This window comes from Cynocephalus volans, chromosome 3 (genome assembly GCF_027409185.1).
Source record: "Cynocephalus volans isolate mCynVol1 chromosome 3, mCynVol1.pri, whole genome shotgun sequence".
Lineage (NCBI taxonomy): Eukaryota > Metazoa > Chordata > Mammalia > Dermoptera > Cynocephalidae > Cynocephalus > Cynocephalus volans.
This window is the reverse complement of record NC_084462.1, coordinates 176,144,170-176,168,751: the sequence shown is the minus strand read 5'-3', so window position 1 is coordinate 176,168,751 and position 24,582 is coordinate 176,144,170. Positions and strand designations below refer to the sequence as shown.

Genomic DNA, 24,582 nt, shown 5'->3' with positions numbered 1-24,582 from the left:
AGACTTCATAGGGAGCAATCAGGCAATGTGAGCAAGTAGAATTTGACAGTTGCTGCCCATGTACAAACCATCTGACTCCTGACACTCACTACCATCCCCAAAGTTATGTGGACCAGTGGAGGAAGAGGAAAGATATTGGCCTGAGAGTTAAGAGTTCTGGTCTCTACTTCTAACGCTTTCACAACAGCTCTGCCATTTAAATGCTCGGTGTTCTCAGGCTCCAAATCTGCAACATGGTGGTAGCTCCACAATCCCAACTTCATGATTATTGTGAAGAATAAATAATACGTGTACTAAAGACATTGTGTACATTACTATACAAATATAAGACCTTATATAATATTTTATTATAAAATCAAAATGTTATGAGCCAAAGTTAACCCCTCATCTAGTGGGAGGAAATGAAATTTGTAGCTATCATCAAAGAAGTTAAGCAAAACTCTTCAACTTACGGGTTTGTGTGGCCTCCTCTGTCTGTGTATTTGACCATTCCATATCTTCAACACTAGATTCTGTGCTTTCTTCAATTTCTTTCTTTCGCTTCTTACACGTAAAAATTTAAAAGAGAGAGAAAGAGATGTGGTCTGATGATCAAATAAGTAAATACACAACCTTACCATACATATGTGAATGTACAGTTGACCTTTGAACTACACAGGTCTATTTATACAGATTTTTTTTCAATAAATACTGTACAGTACTGTAAATTTATTTTCTTATGATTTCCTTAACAACATTTTCTTTTTTCTAGCTTACTTTATTATAAGTGTACAGTATATAATACATATAGCATACAAAATATGTATTAATCAACTGTTTATGTCATTGATAAGGTTTCCATCAACAGCAGGCCATTAGTAGTTAAGTTTTGGGAGAGTGGAAAGTTATACGTAGATTTTCGACTGCCTGAGGGGTCAGCACCCATAACTCCCTCATTGTTGAAGGGTCAATTGTATATAGGTGTGGGTACATCAACACATACAGGAAAAATATTCATAACTTCAGGATATGGTTACCTAAGGGAAGGGATGAGGGATGGAAGAAAAAAGTTAGTAAGAGAACTTTCAACCATACAGTTAGTCTGGATGGTGAGTGTATTTGTTATATCCACCTCTAACTTTTCATGCTTTACATAGTTCATCATTAAAAGCTATGTTTTAACCATCAGGACTGATGATACAGAAACTTTCTTATAAAATAAAGTGTTTTACAAACTTGCTATCACCAGTCAGGCCAATAGTATTTATTCTCCCCATTTTACAATGTTAGTGAGGGTGTTGGAGGGAGGGTAATCTACTTGAGAATTGGAAAAATATATTTATATTCCTTGCCCCATATGTTATATCAGTGGTTGTGCCACATAACACTGGTAGTAAAATTCCATTCATGAATCAGTAATGGCGAACTTCTAATAAATGTTTCCCTTTTGGCATACTTTTTATGAAAAGTTTAAATAAGAGGGCCAAAAACCTGACTGTAAATGAATAGTCTTAAAAGTACAAAACTCTCCTAAAACCTCAAAAACCACTTTTTCCACCATTTTCCACCATTCTCTCAGGCCTTTCTTATATTTTATTTATTTTCCTAGTTGAATGTTACTTATGTTCTGTCACCATCCAGTCTTCTCAAATGTCCATTCAATTCGTTTTTATTATTTTCTATCACTACAACATTCTCTAAATAGTCCAGTCCCATGTAAAGGTTTTAAATTACTTAACATTTCTGTATGTAGGTATGACTATAGAGGGGCATTAGTAATACATATAAAACCTTATATTTTTCATATAACTTTATCTCATGTAGTTTCAAATTTAAATGTGTTAAAATCCAAATTTTAATTCAAAGCTTCTTTAGGTTGCCTAAAATAAGTTTGTATCATTTAGGAAACCATCTGATATGTCCTAAATTTCACAGATTCACAATGCAATAAAATGTCCTTGTTTATATTTTCTAACAATTAATATCAAGTTAAACGTCTTCATCTGAGAATGTTACTTGCTGCAGACCATTTTGTGGATAGCTATGAAAGAGGATAATACCTGCTGACAGCACACTGCTCTCTTCCTAATGGCAACCTTGGGTTCTGAACTCTATTCAAGCCACATTATCTTAAAACCTCCAAATGGCCAGAAGTGTTATTATCTATGTATCACAATTAACCCCACTGTTTCAAAACATTCTTAAGGTGGCTGTGGGAAGACTAGATACCCACCATGTTCCTAAAAAAAACTCTTTACACATACAAAAGTAACAATTGACTAAACCTTAAGAAACTTCAAAAACTCATTCATTTATCAGATTTGTATAAGGAGGTACTGCTTCTCAAAAATAGCTATTAAGAGTGGCTATAACTTCATATAACTGATGAGAGAAGGGGAGAGTGCCTTACATCTTTCTTTTCCAAAGTGTTGCCTTCATGATTACCATCTAAACCCTGCTGGGCTGAACAGATTGGTTCGATAATTACATACAATAACTGCAGTGGGCAGGTAACCCTCAGCTGGCACAGGGCAGCTCCCCTGTGAGAACTTCCATATGCAAACTGCACTGATGGAGTGCATTAGGTACATCTTTCCTGCCGGTGCACAGGCCTGATTAACGCCAGCCAAGACTCCAAGGTTAGCATGTCAGCAGATTTGTGATGCATTAGGCAGGAATAAACACAGACACTTTTGTTCGTTCAGACCAAAATTAAGTAGGAATATTTCAGTACTATATTGCTTTCCATACAAGAAAAAATACATTTTCCAGCTTTTGGAGGAGAGATTTTTAAATGCTTATTATAAAGGGAGCTATCCAATACATTCTACCCAAGAACCTAGTGCATTCATCTTGTTTTCAAGCTTATTTAATAAAAAGGAGCTTTCTTAATCTCTATGCAAGTAAATTACATAGGAATGAAAATCAGACAATATTCAACCAACAAAAGAAACACCTGGGCTTTCAGCAGTATGCATTAGGTAAAGCACTGAGTTGCATTAATCCATACGTCAGCCGGGAATCTCCTGTCCAACTTTTCTGACAACGTATGCAGTTTGGATAGAAAGGGCCAATGGTCTACAGAACACCAATTATCAAAATAAAACTCTTCAAGTTTAAAAGTATCTAAGAGTGTTATTCCCTTTATAAGGCAATGAGCAAAATTCCAAATAATTTGCTGCCACCTTCTTTCTTATGAAAATCTCCAAACGCTTCATTTTGTTATCTGTCAACATCCTTAGGCATCAGATGATGCATATTTTGGTTCCCTCTGGACAGAAAAATGGCTTCACAAAGTGACTATGCTAATCTCTGATTTTGTCACATTCTATACCAGGTCTCACAGGTGCCTTTGTGTTTATAAATGAAACCAAAATATCGTATGACACACAAGAATAACTTATAAAATAAACTTGGAATAGGGTTTTCTTTTAATTCAGCACAGCTAAAATATCTTCAAAAAATTAGGTTATTTCAAAGTGAATTAGCGTATATATTACACTTTATATTTTTGAAGTGTTCAGATATGCTAGGCTAAAATTTAGTTAATTAGCAGCTTCTCACTTCCAATTTAGAAACAGGAAGGCAAATCGTCTTGATGCATTTGGACTGATAATTTCCTAATAGTATAAACACTGATTGGAGACCAGTTATAGAACTAAAGCTGTTCGACAGAAAAGAGAATAAAAATCTTTGGAGGCGAAAACTAAAGATCAATTCACTGTTTCACAAATCTCTAGATGCTTTTAACAACCTCTAAGAAAAGCCAATCAGATTCGTGGCAATATCCAAAGGAGATGAGTACTCAGGCAGTCTTGTTAGGGTCTCCCCCTCCCCCACCTACTACAAAAGTCATACATGTTTATTTTAGAAACTTGGAATATACAGTCTAAAATTTTTAAATGTTTGGTATCACACATGTCAAAGACCTCTAAATAGAAATATGTGACTGCACTAATCAGTTAATCTTATTTTATTTATTTGATTAAGGCCACTTGAAGTCACCATGCAATTTATACAATTTATAAATTACTATTACATTCCTTAATAATAACTAAAAATAGGTTATTAGTTATTCAACAGTATCTTTTAAAAAAGGATACATCTTCTGTGAAGGTAAAAAAAGCAAACACGTGTTATACCACAATATTTACAAAACTAGTGGACTTAGCTAAAATCCACTATATAGACAGAAAAGAACTAAAGCTGCAAACAGGAGAAAGCCAAGGAGAATTTGATTATTAGTGTTTCTCAGCTGGGAGTGGTGGAAAGACTAGAACTCAGAACTCTTTATGCTTATTACAATTTCCTTTCCACAGCACTATGCTGCCTCCCTATGTGACTTTTAAGTATACAGCAGCGGTTTCTAGCTGTGTTTTTAATGCATTTTTTTCTAAAGAGTTATAGTACACATATTTTTGCACTTTGTGTGGACTATTTTCACACCCTTTTCTATTTCTCTCCTACTATGTATGCTCCCTGAGGGTAAGGACTATGGTTTTTCTCATTTTTCTAACCCTTGCTGAGCTTATTAGCATGGTGTTTTACACATAAATATCTATGGCTCTGTACCCATAGAGCAACTATTCAACTATTAATGTAATAATAAAGACATAATTTCGTATCTTACTGTAAGTTCCTCAAAAACTATGTAATATTTGAATCGACATTAACTAATTACAGATATGTTTTAGGAAAATGCAGGAAAAGGTCATATATAATTAGAAGGAGGAGAAACAAAAAGATAAAAGGTGGGTTAGGAAATGAACAAGTGACTTAAAAAGAGGGACAGATGAATTTGAAGAATCTAAAAGTATTCTGCTAGAATGCATTAAAATGATTTATTATTTTAAATGAGTTTCAGTGATGAAGACTGTAATAAGAATAATGAATATTGCAATTTCCCTCCACAATAGCATTGACTGACCTCCGTTTGAACAGAGGTGAAGATCACTACCAAGTAAGTACAAAGCATCTATGGTATGCCTGGCACTGTAAAGTTGAAAAACAGACACTATAAAATAGATTAAAATAAAAGCTTCTATGAAAACATTAAAAACACATATTAAATTTCTATAACTGTTTGTCTTTATGCAAGCCCTGTAAGAAATCCTTTCAGTGTTCTGTAAATGAGTATTCTTAAACAAGTATCCAATGTAATCCCACTTACATGGAATTTCATACAATAAAGTATCAATCCATATGTCCATATAACACACACATGAATTCACTAAATTGACAGTCAAATCTTGTTTATTATTGTTTGTTTAAATGTAGATCTCTCTCCTGTCGACACTTTAAGTTATCTACTCTGCAGTAGGAAGTAGAAGTACAGCTCAAGTAATTTTGCTAACTATTAACAAGTCTGGGGAAAGATAATACCAAAGGAAAATATTTAAATACATGTCTAACATAAAGTTTGAAATATCTATGCTCTTCACTAGTTCAAGCTTTCCCACTCTTACAATACCATGAAGAATTAAGAATTGACTGCAGTTATCCGAAAATGGTGCACCAAAATCTACTGCTAATTTACAAGTGTACCACAAAATACTAATGCATTTGTACACTTTGTCAGAGTAAATAAATAAATAAAAACTTTGTCCGGTTGGCTATCAGAATTGATTGCTTGCCATAGGCAATACATTTTTTAGCAAAAGCACTGCTTTCACAAAATAGGCATAATTTGTCTACTTGCTTATTATGGAGCATATGTGTGTGCCTTCAGTTAGGCCTTCTGAGGAATTACAGAAAGAGCAGCTTTAAAGCACTACTGTCACTCATTCTCCTAGAAAAAACATTCAGTTAAGGAGATGAGCTGAGAAACAAGCTAAACCCTGATCACATGATCTACAGGAGTACTACATGCATGAGAACTTATTTTCATGAAAATTTCATATAATGATAGCAATCACAATCTAGAAAGATCTCCCAATGGTACTTCTGAAAACAGTAAATTCAACTTCCAACTTGCTGGCAACAATGGCTTTTTCACGACTTTAACATCATTCATATCACAAAGATCATGAAATTTCAACATGATCAAATTTGTAGTCACTTAAGTTAAAAAATGTTTCCAGAGATTCAATGAACTAAGGTCTAGAAGACTAACATGTCAGTGAATTCTATGTTAAAATCAACATGACACCTCTTCATTCAGGTTTTCCTCTGAGGGTTCCATGATTTGTACCATTAATGTCAAAAACTCTAAGCAAAGTTTCAAAGACAATTTATGGAGAAAAGCAAATGGGTGACTAGTTATGCCTTAATTATCTTTAATACTTTATGCCTAAAATCATTAGGAGATTTTTAAGTGCCTTGAGCTTGTCTGAGGAAAAAATGTTATATAAATGCATAATAATAATGGTTGAATGGTCCTGGATAAGTCACCTAGGCTCTTTAAGTTTTAGTTTCATCATTTGTGAACAGATGTATCTTACATCAATGCTGCAAAGTATATATATCAGATAATGTAAAAGTCCTGACAGAATATAGAGTACTACATTACTGTTCAGTGATAACCTAAAGTTTAAAGGGTTGATATTCTATTACCAGTACCAAGTACAATCAAGTCCCCTGGGGAATTCTCACAAAAAGAATTAAAAATACAAGACTTTGAAAGCTATAACATTGTAAACTAAGGCGGCTAATATTTATAAAGATAACTACTTCAATGAAAACCAAACCCTATATATATACTTGGTGGGGAATCTGTTCCACAGAACACCTAATTCCTACACAAAAAGGCAAAAAATAGCAGATGTAGAACTCTTTGGTGGTCAAGAGTCCTCTACTTTATATCAAATACCTATTATCCATAGTATCAATCAACAGCTTCAGAGAAAAAAGTTAACTATAAACTCATTAATTTATGTTTTTAATAGAACTAAGTTACAGAGCTACATTTTGGAATCTTTTTTCATAGTAATTACCATCTTATCTTTCACTGCAAAAATCAACTTTTACCAATTCACAATCATTTATTACTCAAAAAAATCTACTTTAACACACACTCACCAAGCAAAATAAAAGCCAGTCTTCATTCATATCTGCCTAACACTCTATTTCATAAACTGAACTTTTAAGGATGTAAGATCTTAGTTCCAAAAAAGGTGTTAATAGATTCAAATAAAAACATTCCGTATGTTATTGCCTCATTATCAAGAAACTAGAAAGACAAGAAAACTTAAATAGCAGGTGAGATAACAGCATTAACAACACTGCAGTTAACATTTATTGATCACTTCCTATGTGCCTGCCACTGTGCCCGCACTTCATTTATCTCTTTTAATCCTCACAACCGTCTTAAAAGCAGGATAGATTACATTATTATTTCCACAGAAAAAGATTTTTAAAAATTCATCCTTTATTAAAAAGAAATGCACAGAATAATCTAACATTTCCTAAGAATTGGCCATGGTATCAAAGAAAAATGAACTCCATCTAACATTGTCCTTTGAGATCTCAATTTTGAGCAGCAAGTCTTGTAAGCAGGTCTGTTCAACACTTTAACAAATTCCCCTGGGCACCATTCAAGGCATTTATGATACCAAAATTTCTTCTCTCCCTCTTATAGTAAGGTACTTATATACACAAAGATCAAAACATAGCATCTATGTGTCATTGCCCACAACAAAACTGGTTATGGGGCTGATAAATGCTACTATTTAAAGTCTAAAATACCCAATATCTGCAATGCTTATTTGCAAAAGGGCTGTTTTCTCACAGAAGCTAGAATTCAGACACTCAACTTTTGATTTGCAGTGGCTGTCAACTATGTCTGCACAATGAAATCACCTAGGATGCTTTTAAAAAATCCTGAGGCCTGGGTTCCACCCCCAATCTCTTTGAATTAATTGGTATAAGGTGTGGCCCAGGTAGCGGAATATTTTAAAGCTTCCAGGTAATTTTAGTATGCAACCCAGGAGGCCACCAACAGCCTTACAAGCATCTGCTTTAGAACAACCTGAGGTAAGGGGCTGGACAGTTAGCTCAGTTTGTTAGAGCACAGTCTTATAACACCAAGGTCATGGGTTTGGATCCCAATACCGGCCAGCCTACCATACACACACCTACCACCAAAAGAATGACCTGAGGTACTTGTGGGGTTATAGGGCTCTCCCAGATTAGACAAAGAAACTGGAGAAGCAAGGAGTACTGACACCCAGAAAACAAGTTATCTGATCATAAGTCTCACTCATCTCCTGAAATCACTGGAAATCTGTAACAAAAATGACATTAAATTAACAGGTAAATAGTCATTCCAATATGAGCGGAGGAACACTCTATTAAAATTAGCCAATCAACAAAAAACACAAATAGGTAATAAACACTGACAAAATCTAAGGAAAATGGCAAAACCAAAAAAGAAAGACACTAAACTCAAATAAAATAACTAATCCGTATGCCAAAAGAGTTAATATAAAAAAACTATCATAATTACTATTCTCAGAGACTTAGGCTATCACACTAATAAAATAAGAATAAGATGACATATAAAGAAAATAACCAGTTGCCTTAAAATATAAAACACGTTTTTCATCTGAAAAACAGAACAGATGAAACAAGTGAGCTAGTAGAAGCCCACAGATCCACTCAGAACAGTGTTAAGGACAGAAAATTTGGTAGAAAATTTGGTAGAAAAGTGAGGAGATGTGGAGAAGAGCCTCCAGAGTTCCCAGAGTCATGCAGCAGGAGTTCTTGAGGGAGAGAACAGACATAGAAAGAGAGGAAATACATACATAAGAAGATAATTTTTTCAAGTTCAAGAGTCAAAGATAAATTAAGTCTTTGGATGAAAAGGGTCCATCATAAAGCACCAAGAAGGATAAATGAGGTTTAAAAACAAAACAAAATACACACACTTATTGTGGTGAAATGCAGAATGCCAATATAAAGAGAAAAGTAAGAAGCTTCAAGAGTGGAAAAAACAGAAATCTAACAAGAAACAAAAATCAGCAAAATTGGATACTAGAAGACCACAAAGCAATGTGTTCAAAATTAAGAACTCTCTACATGGCCACATTACTCTTCAACTAGAGCAAAATAGAGACATTTTTGGACATTCCAGGATTCAAAAAGTTACCATTCATAAGATCTCTTTAAAAAATGTACTTGAGCATAAACTCTGAAAAATAAATCCAGAAAAAGGACATGAATGACAAAAAGGTAATAAAAATATCAGATAGACTTAGGATTAACTCTAAATAACTAATAATATAAAGTATACAAAAACAAAAATAAAAACACCAGAACTAAAATCTCAGATGATTGCAATATGGGAGATGGTTTGTGAGAAGCTAAGAGGGTAAAAGTAAAAGCATGCTTGGTTTACTCCTGTGGGAACAGGATCTAGATGTTAAGGAGACCAATGTTATAGATGTGGGGAAAGAATCAAAAAGTTCACACACACAAACAAGTTAAAATGTGTTAGAAAATAAGTACGGGGCCATTTTGAGGATAAGATTTCACGACTTCCCTCCACCTACAATATCAAGAAATGAACCCAAAATAACAATCAAGAAATATTTCAGCAGGAAACAGAACTGACATATCTTCACACTATAACCTTTGGAAAGTGATGACCAAGAAGTTTGTCAGACACTTCCAGGAAGCAATGTGTGTCCCTGCTATGCACACTGAATCATATTGGAGAGAAGAATGTAAAGACCATTCTGAAATTTTTCACCAATAACTCCCAATTTAGAAGATGTAAATAAGGTAGCTGGAAAAAAAAAAAAAACACTCCATGTTCCCACCCTAACTCACCAAAACCAGTATCTATGATTTTGTTTCTTCCCTAGCTGGGAAGAAGCCTTGAAGAAAGAGGGCAGAAAAATCAAAATCATTTATTCACCAATAAACAGGGAATTACCAGAACAGATGACAAAAGAGAAAATAAGAAACACATAAAGAGATAAAAGTCATGCAGAAGACAGCCTACAAAGTCTCTTTTTCACTGCGGATTAACTAACAATGCCCATTAACGGATTCAAATTTTTGTCTCCTCTGGCTAAGAAGAGAATGGAAGCAAGTACTGGGGAAAAACAGACAATTTGGCCTATACATCACCAGAGCCTCCCTTAATATGCACCCTTAGGCAAAGAAAATGAATTACCTACACCAATCCCTCAAACCCAAACTATGAAGGAAAAAAAAAAAACGGTCTCATAAGATAGGAAAGTCAAAGATTCACAAATACAAAAGAGAAAATGAAAGAAATATTTATAGCATGTAAAAGATAACTAAATACTCCACTCTGAAAGAAAACATAATCCTCCCCAAAAGAAGAAAATTTTATAAAATGTGCCAGAGGCTTAAAAAAGTACACTTAAAAATTGAGAAAATGGCTTTTAAAAAGGAAAACAAAGGTATAACAAGAAAACTGCATAGCTAAACAAACAGAACAATAATCATTATAGAACTTACAAATCTCTCTATATATTTTAGAGATAGCAAAAAATACAGCAGACATAGCTGACAACTGAATGACATGATGAAAAGATTTGGGATAATCAGACAATGCAAAAGAAATAGACTAAGAATTAAGTATTCAGTAGAAAATAGACAAAATTTGTGTATAACTTCTACAGACAATAAAGTACAAAAATTACTGAGATAAATGAAAAAACATCTAAATATACATAGGGGTATACCAGGTTCATGGAAGAGAACACTGTAAACACGACAGTTTTCCCCAAATTGATTTATAGAGTCAGTGCAACTGGAAATTAATAAGCCGATTCTAAAATTTATATGTAACTTTAAAAGGGCCAAGAATAGCAAAGACAGTCTTAAAGAAGAACAACAAAGTTGGAGAATTTTTACACTATCATATAACATTATGAAGCCAGCAGTTCAAACAGTGAGCCACTGTCACAAAGATAGACAAGCAGGCAATGGTACTTCCCTCTCCTTGAATCCTTACACAAAAGAGACTGCCTGAAGTAACCTGATGTTAACTGATCAGTTATTTTCCTATTGTTTGGTCTCCCTGCACCCACTTTTCAAGAAAAGTAACTGAAATGACTGATCCATTTTTTGTTTTTTGCTTCTGCTTTTTTCAGACTTTTCTGTCTACAAAGCCTTTGTTATTTGCGTTTCTCTGACTCTGACAACAGTGTTTCACACACTTGGCTTCCAATAAACTGTACAAAATTATTTCTGCATTGACAGCCTTAATTTCTGTGGACAGTATCCAGAAACAGACCCAAATACATAAGGTTACCCAGGGGCCCACTGCAATGCTGTGGGGACATTAGGATCTTTTTCATAAAAAGTTCAGATCAACTAGATATCCAAAGGGGGAAAATAAATATTGACTCATTCCATGCACAAAATCAATTTCTGTTAAATTGTAGACCTAAATATGATGAATAAGATAAAATTTCTTGAAAATAACATAATATTTTCATGATCTTAAGGTAGACAAAAATAGAAATAAAAATAAAAATAGAAATAGAAACAAGGTAGACAAAAATAGAATGCAAAAAGCACTAACCATAAACAAAAAGACTGATAAACTGGGCTTCATTAAAATGAGCTCTGTTCACCAAAAGAAACCAAATTAAGAGAGTGCAAAGATAAACCACTGACTGGAAGATGATACACGCAATATATATATATTGTACACAAACAAAGTACTCCACTCTAGCAAATCAAAAGAAAGCTGACAATCCAATTTCTTCAGGGGACAAAAGACCTGAAATGTACTTCACAAAAAAAGGATAACCAAGGCTGGTGAGCATATGAAATAGTGTTCAAAATTAATATTCTTCAAAGTGATTAAATTAAAATTATATTAAAAAAATCAGTACACACCCACCAAAATAAATAAATTAAATATAATGCAAATAGCTAATGTCAGTGAGCAACTGGAACTCTCATAAGGTTCTGATGAGAGTGTAAACTGACACTGTAGCTTTGGAAAACTGCTTGGCAGTATCTACTAAAGCTTAACATATGTATAAACATGTCCTATGCCTCTATGGTAACTCCATCATGTATTACAGTAGACCCACCCCTTATCCATGGTTTCTTTCTATGGTTTGTTACCCATACAGTCAATTGTGGTCCAAAAATATTAAATGGAAAATTACAGAAATAAATATAAGTTTCAAATTGCACGCCATTCTGAATGGCACAATGAAATCTCACACCATCCTGCTCTGTCCAGACTGAAACGTGAATCACCCCTTTGTCCAGCGTATACTCACTGCATATGCTACCCACCCGTTAGTCACTTAGGAGCCATCTCACTTATCAGACTGAAAAAGCAAAGTATAGTATATATATGGTTCAGTACTATCTGCGGTTTCAGGCATCTGCTGGGGGTCTTGGAATGTATCCCCAGAAGAAACTACTTTATACTCAACATGAAATAAATATATATGTTTTCTTAAAAAAAAGTATAAGAATGTTCTTAACAGCATTATCACAACTGCCAAAAACTAAAAGCCATTCAAAGATCCATCAATATTAGCAGGGATAAATAAATTATGGTAAAGTCATATTGGAGTGCTACACAGCAACAAAAAACAACAAACTTTTGTTACATGCTACAGCATGGAACTCAGACATAAGATTAAATCAAAGACACAAAAGCATACATACTATATGATGCCATTACTACAAATTTCAAAAAAAAGTGGCAAAACTAATTCTGGTAATGATCCATGTCTTCATCTGGGTGATGTTTAAATGCATATGTTCACTTTGTAAAGTTCAAATTCCACGTTTATTTATGCACTTTTCTGTACATATGTAACAATCCCTTAAACAATCCTTAAACAATCCCTTAAACAATTCCTACAGGTTTTAAAAATTTAGGGGAAAAAAGATATTTGACAAAATTCAGTCAAATAAGAGAAGGTTCAAAATAAAGAACTCAATAATAGACCTAAGGAGGAAAATTATTAGTAAACACTGAATCCACTTAAATATAGAACTATGGCTAGCCATTAGAAAACAAATATATCAACTTCAATAATCTAAATTTATATAATTAAAATACAGTTTATTTCTATTATTATATCATGCTAAAACAGATAAATAGAATTTCACCAAATTTAGAGGGTATGTTTGGGGCAATCTGACAAACTATAGGTTTCATGGTATAAAGACTGCAAGAGGTGTGATCACCTCAGACAGATAGGAAGAAAGCTGTCCACTAGAGCAGCTGCAGGCTACTGATTGGCAATGGAAGGCTTTTGCTCTTATTCAACTCTTTGTACCCTGTTCCAGGCTGAGTGCCAGCAGGGATTCATTTAACAATGGTTAATGATTTTTCAGAGAAAATCTAGAAAGGCCAATTAGCATAATATAACTAAAAAAATAAAATTTAAAAATTAGAAAATAAAACAGGAAAGAAAGAAAGAAGGGTATATATACATCATTCACAGGGAGCAACAACACATACTCTCTGAAAATAAAAAACAAAACACAAATTGCAGGGCCATGCTCTAGACCTACTCAATGAATCTCCAGGGATGACACTCAACATATTCCAATCAACAGCCCTTTTTGCTGACTTGGGCAGGCAACTTAATCAAAACCCTAGAAGAAAATAGTTAATGGAGGTATTAATGTCCTTGTAACTTGCTGAGCTCTTTCCAGTAAATTAAGCTGTTCTTAACCCAGACGGGACAGGGAAGAATTCTTTAAGGATGGAACTACATGTTATTGACCTTTGTGCCCCTAGAGACCTAGCCTAGACCAGGTACATAAATTAGACCTTATACATAACTGCCGAATGTTGATTTTAGAGTACACATTGAATTTAATAACTTTTGTACTGTACTACCTGATTCTAAAGAACGTGTTTAGTTCTAATCAACAATGAAAATTTTTGGCTTTGTACTGCTTAAGGGAAGATTAATACTCAGTCTCTTTCTTCTTCTGCCTTATGTCATCCCAAAATTCTATGCTTTTTTTTTTTTTTTTTAAAGATGACCAGTAAAGGGATCTCAACCCTAGACTTAGTGTTGTCAGCACCACACTCTCCCAAGAGAGCTAACCGGCCATCCCTATATAGGGATCCGAACCCATGGCCTTGGTGTTATCAGCACCACAATCTGGCCCCTTGAATAAAACAAATATAATAGAGATATACTGAAAATATTTCCAAATAAGTAAATTCATATTTTACCCTAGTTTCCAAATACACTACACAATAATCAAGCATGACTGCCAAAAATTGGACAGAAACCTTGCTTCATTCCATTGTTGGTCAATTCCTACAGGTTTTACCATAAAGGATATCTCTTAGGAACCTAAAGAGAAATATATATTGAACTTATTAAATCAAATCCTTTCCAAAATAGACTTAAGTCTGATAAATACAAAGCACATATACTTTATACTTTAACCAGAGCAAAAAAAGACATCTAGATCAGAGACCTTGCTAAAAAAGAGACAGCATACTGGTTTCTTAAAGGAGAAAGATTTTCCTTGCAGGAAGCCCCCAACTTTTTGGTCAACAGAGCTCTGCTTTTACCTGTTTTAGATAGGAAGCATTTACAATTTATTTGAAAAAAGTGTTATGCAACTTAAAAAAAAAAAAAAAAAGCTTAAAATAAACCGGTCTGGTCAACTCTTTCACTTTACAAACGAAAAGACAAAAAGCTAACAAAATTAGTAACTCATTCAGTTGCATGGCTATCAAGCAGCTTTGTGATCTTATCTATCTAAATCTTAACTTTGAATAATTTGTTTTTAATACAAAATTTAGCACTGTATCACCAATTACACAAAAAGCAGTAAGCTAATGAAGCAAACCTCCTAAAAGTTCAACTGGGTATTCATTTCCCCCTCCCCAATGAAGCTTCATGCATGTAGGGGATGATTCAACAGGAAATCTCCTGCCTTCTGAACTACCCAAGGACACAAGAGAATTATAAGGTCACAGATGTTAGCTCTACAGCAGATTGACTTACTCAGCTGTAAAGTCAGCCAACCTGCAGAAACCAAATTTTCTTCAGCGCATAGGTCCCAAACAACAAGAATTTACAAAGGAAGGGAGAGTTGCTTTGGACAAGTTCTCATTGCAGTGGAAATCTTTATTTCTCAATCAGCAAAATTTCAGAGAAAAACACTGTATAAGCTAGCTATAACTATTAATGCAAAGAAATCTGTCCTGAGCAATAATATGAATGCTGTATGTTTATGGCATGTATGCAAAATACAGGTTTACTGCCCTACTGAAAAATTCCACTCAGGCTTCCATTTTACCCTCTTCATTTCAAACCTGGATATGACTTCCAGCACATTTGCTGACCACAAAAATGGAGCAGATGACATTAAGACAAACCTGGTGGGGAAAAAAAAATATGTAGAGGCATGTGTACAATTTCAGGTTCTATGATGAAATTACAAAGAGACCTATTTGCCAAAGAAAGTCAAATTCATGATCCAATTTCAAAATTTCTATCTCCTTTGTAAGTCAAAAAGACTTATGAAAATCTTTTAATATGCTGCTTCTGATATTAAAGAAAGAAAATTTGTTTTTAACACTTTCTCACAGTTTGAAATATGAGATTTCCAAAGAGATTAGAATTTACAGAGTAAATGATGGAAAAAAGGGTCAATAACGATAATGTAAAAATGGTTTTTCTTCTAAAAGTAATTTTCCTTTACCATATTAAAAAAACTAACTTTTTATTAAATAATTTCAGATTATGAAGGAAATCAGTAAGTTTATCAATAAATCAGTTATCAAAATTAATCAATAATAGGGCCAACCCCGTGGCTCACTCGGGAGAGTGCAGCGCTGGGAGTGTAGCGGCACTTCCGCCGCACGCGGGTTCGGATCCTACATAGGGGTGGCCGGTGTACTCACTGGCTGAGCGCGGTGCGGACGACACCAAGCCAAGGGTTGCAATCCCCTTACTGGTCACAAAAAAAAAAAAAAGAAAAAAAAAAAAAGAACCAATAATAACTTCATGCATAACTATGAAATCTAAATTTTAAAGTGCTTCCACAACTTCTCTACATGCTTGTAAAATACTTCTACCATAAAGTTTATTATCTCTTAAAATTTCTCTCCAAAAAATTAATCCCCTTATATGCAGATATACAGCTTCACATAATGACATTTCTTTAAAGAGCAAAATAATGTTCAAATGGTAAACACACCACACCAACAAACAAGAAAACTTTCAAATGGTAATTTCCAAATGGTAATTTTTTAAATACCAATTTTCAAATGGTAAATGCTTTGACCATAACCACAAACAGAGAAACTGAGAGACAAACAGTGAGAAACTGAGACAAGATCAACCATAAGAGATGACTTGAGAGAAAAAACACATAAATTATGAATTCAGTGCTCCATAAAAATCCCTCTGCCAAATATCAGTATCCCAAGTAAGAATCATTTTAGAAAGCTAATAACTTGCTACCAGAAATAAGAAATATAAAAATATTTATTTTTCTACAACCCCTAATACATTTTTCTGTATAAAAAGTTTGCCTTTACACAGTGGTCACAAATATTTAATTGCCAAGCAATCTGTCATTATTTTCTTCACTGAGCTATTGCTTTACTTTCCTAAAATTAGTATTTGTTGCAATTATAACCACAAGAAGTCCAAAGGACAATTTAATAACAAAATTCACCTTTGATATTGTTTTTACTTTCAAACCTCCATTCTCCACAACACTGAGGTCCAGTTTGCCATCATCCTTACTCCCTATAGCTTTTAGTCCTTGCAAAAGAATATCTCGTAAATTTTGATAAACAGGTTTTTGGGTATAGTCCAGTAATTTCACTGTTTCCATGTAGTTAGCAATTTCACCTAAAAAAAAAAAAATCATTTTATAACTTTAAATTACAAATCCAAATATATTTATCTCCTATTTCTATGAAAAGCATGATTATAGTAACATTAGAATGCAAACATACAATGTCTTACGATATGTATTTTTTTCCAATCACTTCTTCAGTGAAAAGTATGCTTTTGAACTAAGGAACTTGTAAGATAAGTCACATAACAAACTCATTTTGAGATATAATGTAAAAACATTTTTGTAATTGTGAGGGGCAGTAAGACAAAACACATAAATTTATGAATTTAAATATTCACAAAAATAACTGCTACAGGTTTAAAGCTATAAAAAATACAAAAGGACCTAGAATAAAGACTATGAAAGTAAAACATCCCTAAGTACAATGAATATCATACCCAACATTTTTTTTTTGCCATAGAAGCAACCATTGTTCTATAGCAGACAGCTGAATTTTTCGTGTAAATGAGAAATAAAACACAGGTTGAAGAAGGAAGCAAGACCTGGTTTTCCCATAAAAAAGAAAAACTGGCTTCTGAATAATAAAAGATTTACTGTACACTGAGGCAGAACAACATCATAAAAAGAAATCCTACTAGTCAAGATCAACACTTCTTAACATTAAAAGTTTATTTTGGGGCTAATGACTCACATAGACCTTTCCCCTGACCTCCAGACTTGCATATCCACTGCCTTGTATATTGGTTCTTGGAAGTGTAATTGTAATCTCAAATCCCAACATATCTAAATCCTAGCTTTTGTCCTACCCCCAGAACCTGCTCCCTGAGGTTTTCCCCACCTCAATCACTAAGAATTCCATCCTTCTAACTCCTCAAGCCAAAATCTCAGAGTCAGGCACCCTTGAATCTTCTCTTCTTCTCATACCTCACATCCAATACATGAAGAGATCTTGTCAGTGCAACATACACATACATATACACATTCATTAATTCAAATATTTATTAAGCACCCAAGATGTGCCAGGCACAACTCTAGATACTTGGGATATAGCAGGAGAAAAGAGACCAAAATCACAAACTTCCACTTTCTTCACCTGATAAAGGGAAACTACAAAAAAAAAAACTAAAACAAATATGACACATATAATAAAATATTGAAAATTTTCCCCCTGAGAGAAGAAAATGGCAAAGATGTCCACTACTACCACTTCTGTTCAGTATAATAGAGTAGTCATGTATACTTTTAGCCAGTACAATATGGCAAGAAAATAAATAAAAGGCATAAAGAGTGGAATGGAAGATGCAAAATACTCTTTAGTCACAAACAACATGATAACATATATAGTAAATCCTAGAGAATCTACAAAAAACTACTGAAACTAATATGTAAATTTAGCAAGGTCACAGGATGCAAAGTATATATAAAAATGTATCTTATTTCTATATACTAGCAAAAAACAATTAGAAAATAAAATTTTTTTTAAAAACCACTTAAAATAGCATCAAAAACATGAAATACCTAGCAAAAAATATATTTGGCCCTACATTTCCAAGCATTCAGCATCCATGGATTCAACCAACTATAGATAGAAAATATTAGGGGCTGGCAGATTAGCTCATTTGGTACAGCATGGTGCTGATAACACCAAGGTCAAGGGTTTGGATCCCCATACTGGCCAGCCACCAAAAAAGGGGGAGAGAGAGGGAAATATTGGGGGGAAAAAAAGAATGACTGTGTCTATACTGAACGTGTACAGACATTTTTTTCCTTGTCATTATTCCCTAAACAACAGAGTATAACTATTTACATAACATTTACATTGTATTAGGTATTATAAGTAATCTAGAGATGATTTAAAGTATATGAAAGGATGTGCATCAGTTACATTCAAATACTATGCCATTTTATATCAGGAACTCGAGAGTCCATGGATTCAGATATCTGCGGGGGGTCCTGGAACTCATCCCCTCTCTGCAGATACTGAGAGGAAACTGTATAATGAAAGATGGGCAAGATTTTTGTAGAAAAGACTATAAAACACAGTTGAAAGAAATTAAAACCAAATTTTTTTTTTTTCCCTTGACCGGCAAGGGGATCGCAATCCTTGGCACGGTGTGGTCCACATCACGCTCAGCCAACAAGCACACCGGCCATCCCTATATAGGATCCGAACCCGCAGCCTCGGCGCTCCTAGCACCACACTCTCCCGAGTGAGCCACAGGGCCAGCCCAAGACCAAATTTAATGAAGGATATACCGTACTAGTGGATTGGAAGACCCAAAAGTATAAAGATATCAGTGCTCCTTAAAATCAGTCTATAAAGTCAATTCAATCCCAAAGTTCCAACAAACTTGAGGGAGGCAGTGTGGAACTGACAAGGTGATTCTAAAATTGAAACAGAAATGCAAAGGGCCAATGTAGTGGATTGAATTATGCTCCCCCAAAACTCAATGAAGCTTGAATTGTGTTCCCAAGTTTCAAGTATTAGAAACTTAGCCCCCACTGTGAGTGTTAAGAAAGTGGGAAATCCTATAATGGTAATTGAAAGGTGGAGCCTTGAAGAGGTGACTGGATTGTAAGATCATGCTGTAATGAATAGATTAAAAATGGTGGTCAAATGCATGGGTTTGGAGGGCTTTAAAAGGAGAGTGAATGAGAAGGTTAGTCTCTCTCTGCCTCCACTATCTTGCAATGTGAGACCCCTGGGTCACTGTCGTCACCACAAAGACCCTCATTAGACATGTTCTCTGGACTTTGGACTTCCCAACCTCCAAAAGTACAGGCAAATAAATTTTGTTTTCTTTATAAATCACCCAGTTCCAGGTATTTTGTTATAAGCAACAGAAACGAACTAATTACAGCCAAGAATAAGAAAGTAGCAAAACCAAGTTTAATGAAAAACAATGCTGGAGGATTTAAACTACTGGATATCACTAGATAACACATTCAAGACAAAGCTACAGTAATTGAGACAGTTTAGCTCCACCTGGAAGCAGGCAAGCAAGAGGGCACGCCAGGGGCCTAGGCAGAGGCTGAGGGCAGCATCTCCTGCCTGAAAGGAAGAGGAGCATGACAAAAACACCACTTCCAAGCAGGGGCCCACCACAGCTACTATGCAGGCAGCCCACCAGACCCCTGACTGTAGTGACACAAGGAGTGTCACCAGCAGAGACTGGAAAAAGAAGAGGACGTCGCTCTTCTCAAACCCCTTTCCAGAGTAACAGAAGAAGCAACTACTCTACCAGATGACCAGACATCAATGTACAGATCCTAGAAATACAAAAATCCAAGAAAATATGACACCACCGAAAGAACACAGGAATTCTCAAATACCATACCCTATAGAGCAGGAAACCCTTGAAATGACTGAAAAGGAATTCCAAGCAACAATCTTAAGGAAACTCACTGAGATATGAGAAGATTCAGTTAGACAACATAATGAAATAAGAAAAAAATTCCAGGATATGAAGGTGGAAACGTACAGAGATTAAGACCTTAAAAAAGAATGTAGCAGAATTCATGGAACTGAAAGATTCACTCAGCAAAATAAAAAACATAACAACAGCAAGCTACATCAAGCAGAAAATAGAATTTCTGATCTTGAAGATAATCTTCTCAAAATAACCCAGGGAGACAAAAAAAAAAAAAAAAGAAGAAGAAGAAGAAAAAGAAAGAAAGAAAGAAAGAATTTTAAAAAATGAAGAAAATCTAAGAGAGCTAACAGAAAACCTTAGACGCACAAACATTCAAATCATGGGGGTTTCAGAAGGGGAGGAGAAAGGAAAAGGCATGGAAAACCTATTCAACAAAATAATAATCAAAAACTTCCCAGGTATAGGGAGAAACACAGACATCCAGATCCAGGAGGTTCAAAGATCCCCAAATAATTCAACCCAAAAACATATTCTCTAAGACATATTATGGTTGATGGAGTTTGGATGTATTGTCCCCTCCATGGTCTCCAACGTGGCAGTGTTGGAAACTGATTGAGTCCCGGGAGCAGATCCCCCTGAATGGATTAATGCTCTCCCTAGGGGACGGGGGATTAATGAGTGAGTTCTCGCTCTATTAGTTCCCACTAGAGCTTGTTGCTTAAAAAGACCCTTGTACCTTCTCTCTCTCCATTTCTTTACCGCATGGCCAGGCTGCAAATTTTCCAAACCTTTACTCTCTTGCTTCCTCTCGCCATGTGATCTGCTTGTACCCGCCGGCTGCCTGCCACTTTCTGCCATGAGAAGAAGCAGCCTGAGGCCCGTGCCAGATGCAGCTGTCCCAGAATCGTAAGCCAAATAAACTTCTTTTCCTTACAAATTACCCAGTCTTGGGTATTTCTGTTATAGCAACACAAAATGAACTAAAACAATAGTCAAACCGGCAAATCTCAAAGACAAAGAATCTTAAAAGAAGCAAGAGAAAAGCATCAAGTCACCTATATGTGAGCCCCTATTCAGACTAACAGCAGACTTCTCAACAGAAACTCTACAGGCCAGAAGAAAAAAACTGCCAGCCAAGAATACTCTACCCAGCAAGGCTATCCTTCAGAAATGAAAGAAAAATAGTGTATTTTCCAGACAAACAAAAACTGTGGTAGTTCACCACCATACGACCAGCCCTGCAGGAAATCCCCAAAAGAGTCCTGCCATCAGGAAACCGAAAAATGATAATCACTCATCTTACCAGCTATAGTTCTGTTCAAACTGTTTTTTTTTTCATAATTCACTCTTGATAGGTGTCATGTGTCTAGGAATTTATTCATTTCATCTAGATGATCTAATTTCATAGTATTCCCTAATAACCCTTTTGATTTCTGTAAATTTGGTTGTAATGACCCCTCTTTCATTTCTGATTTTAGTTATTTGAGTCTTCTTTTTTCTTAGTTCCTCTATTTAAAGGTTTTTCAATTTTGTGGATCTTGTCAAAGTACCAACTTTTGGTTCCATTGATTTTCTCTATTTTTTTTTTCTATTTTCTGTTCCTTTTATTTATGCTCTAATCTTTACCATTTCCTCCCTTTGGTATGTCTACGCTTACATGGTAGTCTGCTCTTTGGTAGTCTGCTCTTCATTTTCTAGTTTCCTAAGGTGCAAAGGTGATTACTGATCGGAGATCTTTTTTTTTTATTAATGTATGCATTTACATTAAATAAATTTCCCTTTTAGCAAAAAAAAATATATATATATATAAAATAATTTTTTTCCAGTCATTTTTTGGAGGTATATCTGGAGTTTAAACATACCTAGTTATTTTTAGTTAGTGCAGTTTTTCATCCTGCTTTTTCTCTTAATGTTATATCTTGAAAACTTGTCTTAAATACTCTGCAAAATTATGATTTTAATAACTGCACTATATTACACTTTATGGAGGTTCATAATTTACTTAGCCATTCTCATATTGTTGGACATTCAGTTTATTCCCATTTTTTGGCCTTTACATAACTGCCTTCCACATTTAAAAACAATATATTTCCTTTGATTATTTGCTTACAGTTTCAAGTAGGATAATTGATTGAAAGTGTATGAACATTTTAAAGACTTCTATTTATGAATCCAATCTGTTCTTCAAAAAAGTTTTACCAATTTATATTTATATTAGAAGATTCTGACATTGTTTCTCTCATACTGCCAGTATTATACAGTATCATATTTCTCAGTCTGAGAAAGGAAAAATATCATTTTTCTGTTTTAATTTCCATTTCTATGAACATTATAGAATGTATTTATTAGCCATTTGTGTTTCTTCTGGGTGTGTGACTTGTCTGCTCATGTCCTTCACCAAATTTCTGTTAAGATTTTTCTAATTTACTTTTAAGAGTTCTTTATGCATTAAGCATGTTAATCTTTGTGTTAAATCTGTTCCTTATCAATTGACTTTAAATTCAATTTGTGATGTTTTCCTTTGTGTGTATACTGAGAAAATAATTTTCTATCTAAACATTAAGTAAAAAAAATTTTTTTAAAAAAGAGAGAGAGAGAGATAGCGTGGCCCAAGAACAGACAAAAAGAACAATTGAAACAGAAGAGTCCAGAAATAGATCCATAGAGCCACACTTGATTTATGACAAATGTGACACCATAGGGAAAAGTATGGTCTTTTTAAGAAAGGCTGCTGGGTTAACTGGATATAAATAAAGGGGTGAGGAACAAATTTGATCCCTGCTCATATAATACATAGAAATCAACTGCAGGTAGACTATATATCTGTATGTATAATTGGCAATCTATAATTATCAAAATTTGGAAACAACCCAACAGCAGAATAGATAAATAATGGTATAGAAATACAATGAAATGCTATATAGAAATGAAAATAAACTACTGTTAAACATGCAACAATGGGGATGAATTTTACAAATGTAACACTAAGTGAAAGAAAAGGGACACTAACAGAACTACACATTAATTTCATGAGGGCAGTGATTTTTATCTATTTTGTTCACTGTATGATTCCATTTCTGTACATTTCAAAAACAAATCTTTGACAGTGGAAGACTCATTAGGCCAGGAGTGAGAGACTACTACTGATTGGTAGGGGGCACAAGAGCTAATTCTAAGAAGGCTATATTGTATTTATTGTTATGGGTGTTGGTCTACAAGTTTCAACAGCATAAAGTCAGGGCAGACCTCCCTGTAAAAAACAAAACTCAGCAAAAACTCGAAAAGACTTCAAAACATATCCACACTGACTACTTCTCACTACTTCCACTGCTACTTCCTTTGCTGGTATTACTGTAGTAGCTTCTTAACTTGCCTTCTGCTTATGCCTTTCCTCATTCATTTAGTAGTATATCCTCACAACAGAAGATAGAGAGAGTCCCCTTAAAGATAAGACAATTCATGTCACTCTTCTATCTCAAATCTTACACTCTTGTTCAAAGTAAAAGGCAAAGTCCTCATGATGTCCTAAAAGGAGTGGAACATATGTCCCTTCTGCCTAGAACACTCCTCCTGGACTTCTCCTTTACCCCCTCACCTCCTTCCTACAACTGCTTAAATGTCACTTCTCAATGACGTTGACCCTGGCCACCCTATTTAAAATTTCAGTTCTCTTCCCCACTTTACTTCCCACCTCATTCCCACAGCCCCAATCCTATTCCCAGTTTTCTTCTTTTTCCACAGTACTAACCATGTAACTTACTGTAAAACTCACTCACTTATTTACTATCTGTCTTTCCCAATTAGAACGTTAAGTTTCATGAGGGCAGGGATTTTTTTATTTGTTTTGTTCACTGATGTATCCCCAGTGCCTAGAACAGTCCCTGACATACAATAAAGCCTTAATAAATACTAGCTGAATGAATAAATGAATTTGCTTCCTTTCCCAAAAGCACTGAATAATAATTGAATAAGGATCAAGAATTCATTTAACAACCTAACTTTGGACAGGAAGTGTTTTTTTGATAACAGCAGTACAATAATAACATTTAAAAATACCTATGTTCTTACATTAAGGAATATTCCATGAAAATCACACATTTTCTCCACCCCAAGAAAACAAAATCTCTATAAACATTTAAGTCTTTTCTTACCTGGCTTGTTTTTCTCAGGAAAACATTTGTCCATCAAACCTGCAATATTTTCTCTGTATCTGTTAAAAATTAAAGAATGAGTTATTACTATTTGAAGCTTGATGTCACAGAATATCATTAATATTTAATAACAGTAAATAGCAGATTAACCAACATTGTGCCACATCCTAAACATGCTTGCAGACATTCTTCTAAAATAAATTGAACAAAAGTCCAAAAAAACTCACTGTTTAACAAGTACCTTCTTATTTCTACATTAGTATCAGACAAAACTACAGTTCCCATCAAGAAATTCTGACTAAAAACATTTGCCTTACCATGATTTTACCCAAAAT

The 24,582-nt window shown here is 34.5% G+C and overlaps 1 protein-coding gene across 5 annotated transcripts in view; it reads right to left on the bottom strand.

Annotated features, from left to right (window-relative positions):
* The window catches only part of VRK1 (VRK serine/threonine kinase 1), a 98,953-nt gene that overhangs the window by 4,570 nt on the left and 69,801 nt on the right, over nucleotides 1–24,582 (bottom strand). For 3 of the 5 annotated variants that reach the window (XM_063090852.1, XM_063090855.1, XM_063090854.1), the window contains exons 10-12: nucleotides 24,248–24,306; nucleotides 16,594–16,772; nucleotides 453–543 (exon numbers count right to left, since the gene is read on the bottom strand). In XM_063090852.1, the coding sequence (XP_062946922.1) occupies nucleotides 453–543; nucleotides 16,594–16,772; nucleotides 24,248–24,306 (329 nt within the window). The remainder of the gene's footprint in view (nucleotides 1–452; nucleotides 544–16,593; nucleotides 16,773–24,247; nucleotides 24,307–24,582) is intronic. The other 2 variants (XM_063090853.1, XM_063090856.1) reach the window with 1 other exon arrangement.